The sequence below is a fragment of the Mercenaria mercenaria genome, chromosome 13 (assembly GCF_021730395.1).
Source record: "Mercenaria mercenaria strain notata chromosome 13, MADL_Memer_1, whole genome shotgun sequence".
Taxonomy (NCBI): domain Eukaryota; kingdom Metazoa; phylum Mollusca; class Bivalvia; order Venerida; family Veneridae; genus Mercenaria; species Mercenaria mercenaria.
In genome coordinates, this window is record NC_069373.1 from 79,962,927 (window position 1) to 79,975,136 (window position 12,210).

At 35.8% G+C, this 12,210-nt stretch overlaps 1 protein-coding gene across 2 annotated transcripts in view; it reads left to right on the top strand.

Moving 5' to 3' along the window:
• Window positions 1–1,363: 1,363 nt before the first annotated feature.
• Window positions 1,364–12,210, top strand: part of LOC123529465 (mitogen-activated protein kinase 14-like) — a 45,566-nt gene continuing 34,719 nt past the window's right edge. For both annotated transcript variants that reach the window (XM_045309805.2, XM_045309804.2), the window contains exon 1: window positions 1,364–1,647. In XM_045309805.2, coding sequence (XP_045165740.1) covers window positions 1,517–1,647 — 131 coding nt within the window. In that variant the 5' untranslated portion in view covers window positions 1,364–1,516. The remainder of the gene's footprint in view (window positions 1,648–12,210) is intronic.

Below are 12,210 nucleotides of genomic sequence, written 5' to 3' on the forward strand. Positions count from 1 at the left end.
CTACAGCAAGACCTTTTCAGTCTCGAAACCTGGGAGTCTGATTGGTCCATGGAATTCAATCCAGATAAGTGCGAAGTCCTATAAATCAGTCGCAAAAGAAACCCTGTAATATTCCCTTATAAGCTGCATGACATCGAGTTAAAATCGGCTGATTCTGCCAAATATTTAGGCGTAACCATTAGTAAAGACCTATCATGGACCAATCATATCAATAATGTAACATCAAAAGCAAAAAATTCCCTAAGATTCCTCAAATGTAATGTCAAAACCCCAAATAAAAGAGTTAAAAAGGTTGCATATAAAACCTATGTAAGACCCCAGTTAGAGTACTGTTCCACCATATGGCATCCATGGCAAAAATACCTAACCCATAAAATTGAGCAAAGAAATATAAAATACTTTTATTTTTATAGCTCTTTGAATTGAGCAAGTTCAAAGATCCGCAGCAAGATATGTCTACAATGACTACAATTACACCAGTAGTGTCTCCAAAATGATAAATGAACTAAACTGGCAAACCCTAGAACAACGCCGTAAGATCAGCTCAGTTACTATGTTATACAAGATCCAATAACACCTTGTTTTTGTTGACCACAGTCACCTTAACCCTACTAGAAACTTGAACTACTTGATACCGTATTCAAAGACACATTACCATGCAAACTCCTTTTTTCCCAGAAGCATACGTCTGTGGAACAGTCTCCCTGTGTCTTTGCAAGCTAGTCCCAACTTAGAAGTATTTGTTGGGTAGCTACCACCCTTCTATCAGTTCTAATTCAACTTCCTGCTTTTACTTTTTAACCTGACCCGTAAAATAGTTCTTTTACTTTATCTTTGAGATGCGCATAATCTCTGAATTCTTATATTTTTAACAGCTATCCCTGACAAAGCGCCTGCTAGTTATAATCGATAACGATTGTTAAGCAGTATAACATAAACATAAACAAAACATATGTACTAGTACCAGGTGTCATAAACCCATTAATCACCAGTTATAATTAAGGTGTGAACATTTGAGAAAGGATTATCTTTTTCTCAGCACAGTCAACATTTGCTGTATATTTCATTATACAGATACAAATACATACATTAAATTTTATCAAGTATAAAACATCTTACATTTGTTTAAAGTCAAAAGTCGGCCACTTGCTGCGAATTAAAATAGTGTTTTTAAAAATACTGACGAACAATTCCTGCCGCAGAGTAAGCGAATGGGCAGTTTATGTTATTTGTGCGTCTTTGGGTAAATCTATGTACCCACTTGGCTGACTTTTGTGTATTGCCTGTGAATTCGGGCAAATCAAAAAACACATTTAGACTGGTTAAATAATTTAGACCAGCGTATGGTGATTTCTTAATAAAACATCTAAGTGCAGTCTTGCTCAGTCTTGAAACAAAATCCGGAAGTTTCTAGGAAAGTCGAAACAAAATTATTTTGAGAAAGAAAGCAAATTTTTCATTGTTTGCATTGAAATTCTATTATTCATTTAAGTGTGCGTCCACAATTTATGTCTAAATGTCGAATAAGCAACTTTTGAATTTGAAAGACGGTTTTTACCGTGTAGAACTGAACAAAACTGTTTGGGAGGTTCCAATTCGTTACCAGATTCTTACGCCGGTTGGATCAGGTGCATACGGACAAGTATGGTAGGTTTAATAGCCGATTTTTTATTCTAAAATTATAGTTTTGGTGTGACAACTCTCAGGTTAGCCCATCAAATTGTACGTGAGTTGCGATTTGTGATAATTTTTGCACAGGTCAATATTTCGCTAGCAAGACATTTCGACCCCAAGACCATGGGCGTAGGAGCGAGTTTAACTTTGGGGGGGGGGGGGAGGGCAAACCTTTTCGACCGGCGCTTTGTTAGGGGGGGGAGAGTTAGCGGCAAGGTATCCTCGGTGCATTATTCATGACAAAGCCTCAAAGCCTTGTACAAGGGCCAAATGGGCCATAGGTCCCCTCAAGCCTCTATGTTTTAGCAATCATCCAGTTATTCTGATGATACACATAAGACTAGGCACTGAACTTTCTTAATCAGTCATATTATGTATTGTTCTAATTAAGTGTGCCATTTTTTTTTACATTCTTCTGTTGAAGCCCTGGACATACAATCAATTAGCGCTGCATTTGTCTAATTGTGATATAAAGTTATGGAAATATCATTTCCCTTGAATGGACCAAAGAAGTATAAAATACACAGAATGGCAACTGGCTGTAATCTCGCGTGAGCTCGTGTCAGAGCGTGATTCGGCGTTATCTTACTAAAAACAAACATCGGCGAGCATTGAGTTACAATTTGTACCTTTAAAACTACAGTTAAAATACATGTTAGCTTCTAAAACAAAATTAGTTTAATGTGAAATGGTCTTAAGACACGAAGTACACGTTTTTTTGCCATCGAAAGAAGCGTGGTCATACGGTGATAATTATTTTACCGATGAATAATTGCTTTCGCATACAAAATGGCGCGTGGAGAAAGCGCCACTTTCGGTAAACGAGATCTCGTTTTTTTGTCACGGGAGGTTGGCGAGACTTGCTCTTTATGCCTGTCAAGTTGCCAATCTATTTATTTTTATAGCTCTTTGAATGGACAATGAAAAAAAAAAAAACATAACGTTTACAGGCTTAATAGTTAGGCCTACATAGATTTTGCAGACGCTCAAACCGGAACTGTAGTGATTGCGCTCAATGATATTATTTTTATAAATGTAATCAAACAATCCTTCATAATCCTTGGCGTGGCGCGTACAGATTTCAGTACTCACACTACGGAAAGAGACAAGTCAGAATACAAGGGAAGGCCAAATGCAAATCAGAAATCAGGTTGAAAAGAATTATATGATGCTAAGTAAATGTTATATTAGACTGCAAGTTATATCTCTTTTCCAAAATATTGGGGAGGGTTGGTGGGGGGGGCAAACTATAGTTTGGCCCCCCCCCCTCTCCTAGCTTTCGGGGGGCCTGGCCCCCCCCTGCTCCTACGCCTATGAAGACATTTCAACCCCATGAGACAATTCGACCCCAAGACATTTCAACCCCAACTCCTTGGACATTTCGACCCCCATTCATTGATATGCCTGAAAACATCTAAGAATGCCGTCATTATTATAATTAAGCTTTAATCAATAGATAATTGAGCATTTTCAAAATGTAATAACGCTTAATTACCAATTAAAATGTTAAGATACGGTTATTTTCGCAAAAATAAGTTTTTTTTACGAAAATGAGCCATATTTGTCTAAATTTCTTTATTTTCTAAAATTCTTTTTTTGTTTTAATTTCTTAAAGACTTTATTAGTACATGCCTTCATATAAAAATGAGTGATTTTTATCTCACAACAACGAAATAATCATCATTTATAAATTATTTTTTTATTAACGGGAAAATAACGGGATTTATGTATCAGCCGCGTTAATTACGTAAATAATTTATGAACAAATCGTTCTGATTATCTATCTTTAAATAACCATCATATAACATATTTTCAATTTAAATCATCTTCAAGACTATTTTAGTACACAGCTATATTAAAAAAAAAAAGATTTTTGAATCATGGGCTGATTTCGCTGATTTTAATTATGACAATAACTTTAATTAAGTCACATCTTTAATACCTCTTTATTTATTTATTTTATTTTTTTTTGTGAAAGATATATGCGTCTCATTTCTATGGGATTCAACCAAATATAAATAATTATAATGTAACTCAAAGAAGTTTAAGATGTCACCATCTTCATTATATTGATATTGAAAATCATAATCAGAAAATTGGATTATCACACCTTGATTAATTGTTTGTTGATATACAGCACATGTATATTTATCTGAAGTGCGCATTGCAATTAACAATCAATTAAGCGATTGTTGTGACATCAGATATTTATAAACATGTGTCAAAATTATCTTTAATTTGGGCCAAAATGTAAAGAAAACAATAGGAAATTAAACAACATATACTTATTTTTGCATTTAATGTTATTTTCGTAAGCGATTTTGACACACACACATGATAAAGTATTTGCTTTATAAAATACAGAATTTACAAACTGCTCTTTTCTTTTCTATGAACGACATTCCTTCCAGTTGTAAAATATCAAACACAAAATCCCCGTTACTGCAAAATATAAGAATATGTGAGTACTGTTCTGTTAAAAACGGGGAAAAAATATCATATTTCATATCTGTAAGGAAAATGTGGCAGCCGTATTACTTTTTTCTATATTAAATATTTTATAAAATACACGTGATTTAAAGTATGATTTTAACAACTTCAAGCAATTTCGGTCACACATTAAGCCGGAATCCACCTAAAAAAAACGGGATACACCGGAATACATTTTCCATAACCGGAATATACCTGTATTTTGTAAGTTAAAGGTATTCTTGAAAGGTTTTTTGAAATAATTCAGTTATATATATCATAAATGAATAAAATACGAAAGGAAAATAAAAAACATTCACGCAAAATGACTTTATACTAAACTAAAATTCGGCGACCGCGCGGGAAATTTTCATTACCGAAATACACCCTTATTTTATTAATAAATGGTAGTTTTGTAGGGTTTATTGCAGAAATCATTCGTGTATAATATAAATAAGAAATTTCCGAAGGATAAATAAAATCTTTAACGCAAAACGATTTTATAAGAAATTCGGCGACCACGAAGGAAATTGCCATAACCAAAATACACCCGTATTTCTTCAACAAATGGTATTTTTGAAGTGATTTATGACTGAATTCAAACATATATATCATAAATTATTGTTTATCAAAAGGAAATTAAAATACTTTTGCGCGTTACGTCTTGTACATGATTGAAAATCGGCGTGCGCACTGAAATTTGTGTATTCGGAATTTCCATGTCCTAAAATTCTCTAATGTACACAAGTATTTCTTTAATAAATCGTATTTTTAGGGTTTATGATAGAATTCAATCATATCTCAAATAAATAATTAATTTCCAAAAGGAAAATAAAATGCGCAAAACGTTTTTATACGAAGTTGAAAATTTGTTGAGCGCACGGGAAATTTGCGCACTCGCCATAATTTTGTTAGCTTTTAAATTAAATAAAAGCTTATCATATTTAACTGCACTTACCTTGTTAGACATTATTTGTCACATGTCACTTGTGTGTGCTTACAAACATACTGATTAATTGATATAATCAATAGGTGTGATAATCCAATCAAACTCTATCAGGACTAATCAGAGGCACGTGTTTGTTACGCCGAATATATTCAAAGGACATTAATTGTGCTTCGGCAATAAATGCAGTAAACGTTTTTATGTTCATATATAAACATGATATAATTCTTTTAAAAAACTGATTTTTCATAATATATTTTCTTCTTAAATTATCAAATTAAACACAAACCATGAATTTCCGGTCAGCGCGGTTTATTCACTGACATGTATTTTGTGTATGATTCATTTAAAAATAGAATATTTATGTAGATCTATATATTCATATTTTCTAAAATATGCAAAATGGAACAAATATAAAATGAAGACATACAACTATTTCTGAGGGGTCGAAATGTCTTTGGGGTCGAATTGTCCAAGAAAATTAAATATTGGGGTTGAAATGTCTTGGGGTCGAAACGTCCAAGATTCAATATTTCTCCTCCACGTAGTCCAAATAATAGGATGTTTCGGGACAGCGTGCTAACTTTTTGACTTTTGCTGTGTCCGTCACGTCCAAACTTATTCTGCATATTTCTGTTAGGAAATCTTCAATTAAAATCTGTTGGGAACATTTTCTTGTACTAGCATGTACAAAGTATTTATTTTTGAAAGTCTTTGTTAGTAAACAGTAAAATGCAGATACGGGTAAGGCTTAGAGGGATGACAACTGTAAAATGTCAGATCATAAAATAAGTCATCCCGATAAGCCGAATGAGTAAGGCTATCCTCCACATACAGACTTCAGGAAAGTTGGAAAAAATGGCCGGACATTAGGTCCAGCGATGCCTAAAAATCTGCCTGACCGTAAAAAATGTCAGTGCACCACATTTGTTGCTTTTCTCCATCATTATACGAACCAGGTGCCATTTTTAGTCCATTTCTCATTAAATGTTTGGTTAACCCTTTTATTTTGTACATTTTCTTTTCATTACAATTGTCTAGCGTTAATTATGTCTCCCCCAGGAGACATATTGTTTTTGACCTGTCCGTCCGTACGTCACACTTCATTTCCGAGCAATAACTGGAGAACCATTTGACCTAAAACCTTCAAACTTCATAGGGTTGTAGGGCTGCTGGAGTAGACGACCCCTATTGTTTTTGGGGTCACTCCGTCAAAGGTCAAGGTCACAGGGGCCCGAACATTGAAAACCATTTCCGATCAATAACTAGAGAACCACTTGACCCAGAATGTTGAAACTTCGTAGGATAATTGGTCATAAAGAGTAGATGACCCCTATTGATTTTGGGGTCACTCCATCAAAGGTCAAGGTCACAGGGGCCTGAACATGGAAAGCCATTTCCGATCAATAACTAGAGAACCACTTGACCCAGAATGTTGAAACTTCATAGGATGATTGGTCATGAAGAGTAGATGACCCCTATTGATTTTGGGGTCACTCTATCAGAGGTCAAGGTCACAGGGGCCTGAACATGGAAAGCCATTTCCGATCAATAACTAGAGAACCACTTGACCCAGAATGTTGAAACTTCATAGGATGATTGAACATGCAAAGTAGATGACCCCTATCGATTTTGGGGTCACTCCATTAAAGGTCAAGGTCACAGGAGCCTGAACATTGAAAACCATTTCCGGTCAGTAACTTGAGAACCACTTGACCCAGAATGTTGAAACTTCATACTAGGATGATTGTACATGCAAAGTAGATGACCCCTAACGATTTTGGGGTCACTCTGTGAAAGGTCAAGGTCACAGGGGCCTGAACATTGAAAACCATTTCCGGTCAGTAACTTGAGAACCACTTGACCCAGAATGATGAAACTTCATAGGATGATTGGTCACGCAGAGTAGATGACCCCTAACGATTTTAGGGTCACTTTGTTAAAGGTCAAGGCCACAGGGGCCTGAACATGGAAAACAATTTCCAGTCAATAACTTGAGAACCTCTCTACCCAGAATGTTGAAACTTTATAGGATGATTGTTCATGCAGAGTAAATGACCCCTATTGTTTTTGGGGTCACTCACTTAAAGGTCAAGGTCACAGGGGCCTGAACATTGATAACCAGTTCCGATCAGTAACTTGAGAACCACTTGACCCAGAATGTTGAAACTTCATAGGATGATTGAACATGCAGAGTAGATGACCCCTATTGATTTTGGGGTCAGTCTATTAAAGGTCAAGGTCACAGTGGCCTGTTCATGTAAAATCATTTTTTGGAAATAACTTGAGAACCCCTTGACCTACAATGTTGAAACTTAATAGGATGATTGGACATGCAGAGTAGATGACCCCTATTTATTTTGAGGTCACTTGATCAAAGGTCAAGGTCACAGAAGCCTGAACAGTGACTTGAGAACCACTAGGCCAAGAGTGTTGAAATTTAGCAGGATGATTGGACATGCAAAGTAGATGATCCCTATTGCAGCCAACCATCAGTGTCTCCTTGACTTACGCTCCTGACCCCTATTGACTTCTTGCCTATAGGACTTTGCATTGGGGGAGACATGCGCTTTTTTACAAAAGCATTTTCTAGTTTACGTTTCTTTCCTGGTTCTGCCACGGCATAATATGTTAGTGACACCAGTTTGATGTGTTGTCTGTGATGTTGCAGTTTTCAGGGTACGATAAATGCTGGTCAGTCGGACCACATCCGGATTAAGAAACAGTCCATGTCCATGGGACTGACGACTTTCCGGAAGTCTGTTTTACAACTCACTTTACACTTACCATTCAAAACAATGCGGAAAGTTTGCCTCTGTGTGTATATACCTAACCAGTGATGCAAATCGCGTAGCTAACTTTGGAGGCTTCTTATACATATTTGAACCCAATTTTTCACACTAAACATTACATACATGTCTGGAAAGCTCATTCTAAATACAATCATTATATCATATGTCCTAACAAATAAGAAGACTTCCATTTTGTAGGCAAAACACTTTTAAACTCTATGTATCAGGGCTCAAATTTTGCACTGGCTAACTCGCTAAATGCGAGTAGATTTCACAGAATGCGAGTAGATAAAAATGTCACACGAATTTTTTGGTGAGTACAAATAACAGTCAAAATTGCTGCGATCTTTGTTAATGTTTGCAGATTCCGTTTCGGTTTTATTTGAGAACGAGGCAGTGACAGGGTTTTCCTCGCGTGACGAAAACATGTCATCTTCTGTTGGTGAGCCATTTTTGTTGAATGGTTTACTGTATAATGAGACGAAGAGGTCTAACCGATAATTAAATCTAGAACGCAGTCTACCTTACTACTTCGTACCAAGCGCAAAACGGTACTTACAATATTGGGTACGAAAATTCGCGTCGCCGTAATTTTGACCGGTAGTTAAGTTGACGCGTTCAGAATTATTTTGAGGGTCATTTTGAAAATCAAGTGTGCTAAAACTTGCAAGAAGAAAAACCCTACCAACAATATTAATGTTCTAACACGATTTTTAAGGATATTGTAACATTTTTAATTTGAAAGTCTAAATTCGCAAGTAGATTTTCAGATTTAGCAAGTAAGAAAAAAAGCTAATTGCTAAAATTTGCAAGTGGTGAAAAAAGTTAAATTTGAGCCCTGATGTATGTCAGCGTGTTTTCCTACTTACACCTTAAAATTTCTTCCTCAGTCATGTAAAGCTGTGCGTGTATGGATCGGTTTATTTTTGATGTGTATGTAAAACTATAAATTATGAAGTTTAAATGGCGTCGATTTCCACCGCAGTTTTGATCCTAAACTACTTGAGACATTATAGCTCTCGAAAACTAAGACCTTTTTTGAAAAAGTATTGAGATGAAGAACAGTTACATTAATGTGTTAGCAAACAAATAAATTGTATAATTAGTGAATACTATTTCCTCTAAGCAGGTAATATATTACCCCCAGAGATTTTAAATAAGCATATTTTATGCCAAAATTTTCAGATGAGCTTTTTGCTTTTAATGTGAATAATACTATTTTCTTTTTACTCATTTTCAGCTGTTACAGGGTTGCCATAACAAATGATAATGTGCATACAAATTTAGAAACATGAAAATGCTCGCAAGTATAAATTTTCCAATGGTTCGGATTAATGAGAAGGCTCAGAGTTATGAGAAAGAGGCACTCAGGCACACAGTAATTTTCATTATTGTCTTATTAATTGTTCTTTTCTATTTTCAGTAAGTGTGATGTTTTTGCTCACATTGTGAAATTAGAAATAAAGGCAAATCTTTCAGATTGTGTTTTATTTAAATGTCACATGCCTCTGTGATCACACATTTGCTGTCAATTTGTATCCCTAATGAAAATTTCTTGATCCTGAGCTGCAAAGCTTCTCTAACTTATTTCATGTCTTACACATTAAGCCATCGTAATGTCACATTTAAATCTCATGACATCAATGCATTTTGATGATGTCAGTGTGGCAGGCTTGATTTTAAGGCTTTGGATTAAGTAGTTGTTTAAGATAAGTTATCTCCCTTTGACCATAGTTGTAGTTTTTTTAGGTAAAGGCTTTTGTCCTTTCCTTTTTCTATCTATATTTGATTCTCTTGTTTCAAGTGTTTCTATTTTTGGTTCCTCTGATATCATTACACGTTTCTGTATATTTGGTACTTTTCTTATGGCACCTTCTCTAATTCCTCTCTCTCTTTCTAACACAGTTTCTGTAGAATTTATCTCTCCTTTTCTATTTTCAGCCTCATTAATCATTTCAATTTCAGAATGTTCTTTCTGTCTATCCTTATCTGTTACTCCACTAACTGAACTATTCTTATCTGTAACTTCACTAACTGAACTATTCTTATCTGTAACTTCACTATCTGTTCCTATATCTACTGGATCTTCAGTATGTATTCTCAGGTTTTCATATTCAGTATGAATGCCCATGTTATCTTCAGTGTGTGTTCCCAAGTTGTCATCACCAGTGTGGATTCTCATGTTCTTCTCTTCAGTATGAATTCTCATATCATCCTCTCCAGTATGAATTCTCATGTTATCATCTTCAGTGTGAATTCCCATGTTGTCAATTTGACTCCCATGTATTTCATCTCCTGTATGTTTTCTCGTTTCATCCACTTCTTTTACATGCATTTCTCTTTCTAATTCTTCAGTTCTGCTTTCTTTCTTTCTGTCTACTTTATTTACTTTCTCTGTAATTTCAGGAATGTGGGCGTCCCCACTTTTGTATGTGTTAGGCACATATTCATCACCTGAATCACTTGACTCTGAATCACTTGTGACGTCACTTCTTTCTATTCTATTTATCTCTGGAAGTGTAACCTTTGGTTCACTTTTCTCCACAATTTCATCCTTCTGTTTCTTTAATTTCCTCGGTTTGGGAACAGGTCTCATTATCTTAATTTCCTCCTCACTTTCTGTAGTCTGTATAGGTAACAGATGATTTCTGTGAAGTACTTTTTCAATTCCCATTTTAGATCTTAATCTGAACACTGGTATTTCTAATCTAGGCTGTTCTACTACTTCATACACCTCTTCTTCAAACTTATCTGCTATCTTGTGCTTTCCATCAAATGCAAGGATTTTAATGAGGACTTTATCTCCTACTGAAATTCTGGATGCCGTAGCTTTCTTGTCGTATTGTTTCTTTTGTTTCTCTCTGGCTTTGTCCGTGTACTTCTTTGCTATTTCTTGTGTAGTCTGCATTCTTTTCTTCAAGTTCTGAATGTAGTCTTTTGTTGTTTTAGATGTTGACTGTTCAATGTCTGAAGTTTCGAACACTGCGTCAATAGGTAACTTGGGCTTTCTTCCGAACATAAGTTCGAATGGTGTTGTTTTCGTACTTTCATGTTTGGTGCAATTGTAAGCGTATACTAATGATGGGATGTAATTCTTCCAATCAGGCTTCTTTGATGGTTCTAATGTGCCTAACATATCTAGTAATGTTCTGTTCCAGCGTTCGGTGCAGCCATTTCCCATTGCGTGGTATGATGTCGTTCTTGTTTTTCTCATTCCTGTGATATGGCATAATTCTTTGATCAAGTCTGACTCAAAGTTGGCACCTTGATCTGTATGTAATTTAGTTGGAATTCCATAGTTGACAATGAAGTGGTTGTAGAAAGCATCTGCAGTAGTTTTGGCTGTCTGATTCTTGGTTGGTATTGCCAGAGCATATTTGGTGAAGTGGTCAGTTATCACAAGAATGTTACCATGTCCTCTTGATGGTTCTAGTGTAAGGTAGTCCATTGATACTAATTCAAGAGGATAAGTTGTGACAATGTTCACTAGTTCTGATTTAATGTTTGTTGATGACTTTCTTCTTATGCACCTTTCGCAGTTCGAAACCCAGTTCTCTACATCCGATGTCATGCCTGGCCAAAAGTATCTCTCTCGAAGTAGTGATAAAGTTCTATCTCGTCCGGGGTGTCCAATATCACTGTGTAGGCCTTGTAATACCATTTTTCTGTAGCATTCTGGCATGACTAGTTGGTTGATTGTATTCTCTCCTTTTACTTCTCTATACAAAATCCCTCTCACTATCTTTAAACTGTGAAAATTTTTCCTCATAAATAAGTCCTCTTTTGTCTTGCACTGATTTCTATCTGGTAAATACTGATCTATCACAGCTCTTCGCCATCTTTCTATCAATCTGTCTTGTCGTTGACTCTGTCGGATTTCTCTAACTTCAAGTTGTGCCATAGGTACACCTGGTGTCTCTGTTGCCTCTAGTATATTTATACTGGCTGTTGGTATGACTTCTATATAAGGTGGTGATATGATACTGCTACATATAGTTTTCACTGTGCTGTCGTCTATCTTCATCATGGTTTCAACTCCAGTATTCAGTCTTTCGTACGGGTATCTTGACATCGCATCGGCATCTATGTTGCGTAAGCCTGGTCTATACAGAATATCAAAATTGTATTCGCCTAATGCGGAAGCCCATCGTTGTCCGGTTGCGTCTAACTTTGCGGTTGTTAATATGTAAGTTAGCGGATTGTTATCGGTCAATACTGTGAAATGGTTCAATGCTAGGTAGTCTGCGAATTTCTCAGTAACAGCCCACTTTAGCGCCAAAAATTCCAATTTGTATGCCGAGTAGTTGCGCTCTGATTTTGTAAGAGATC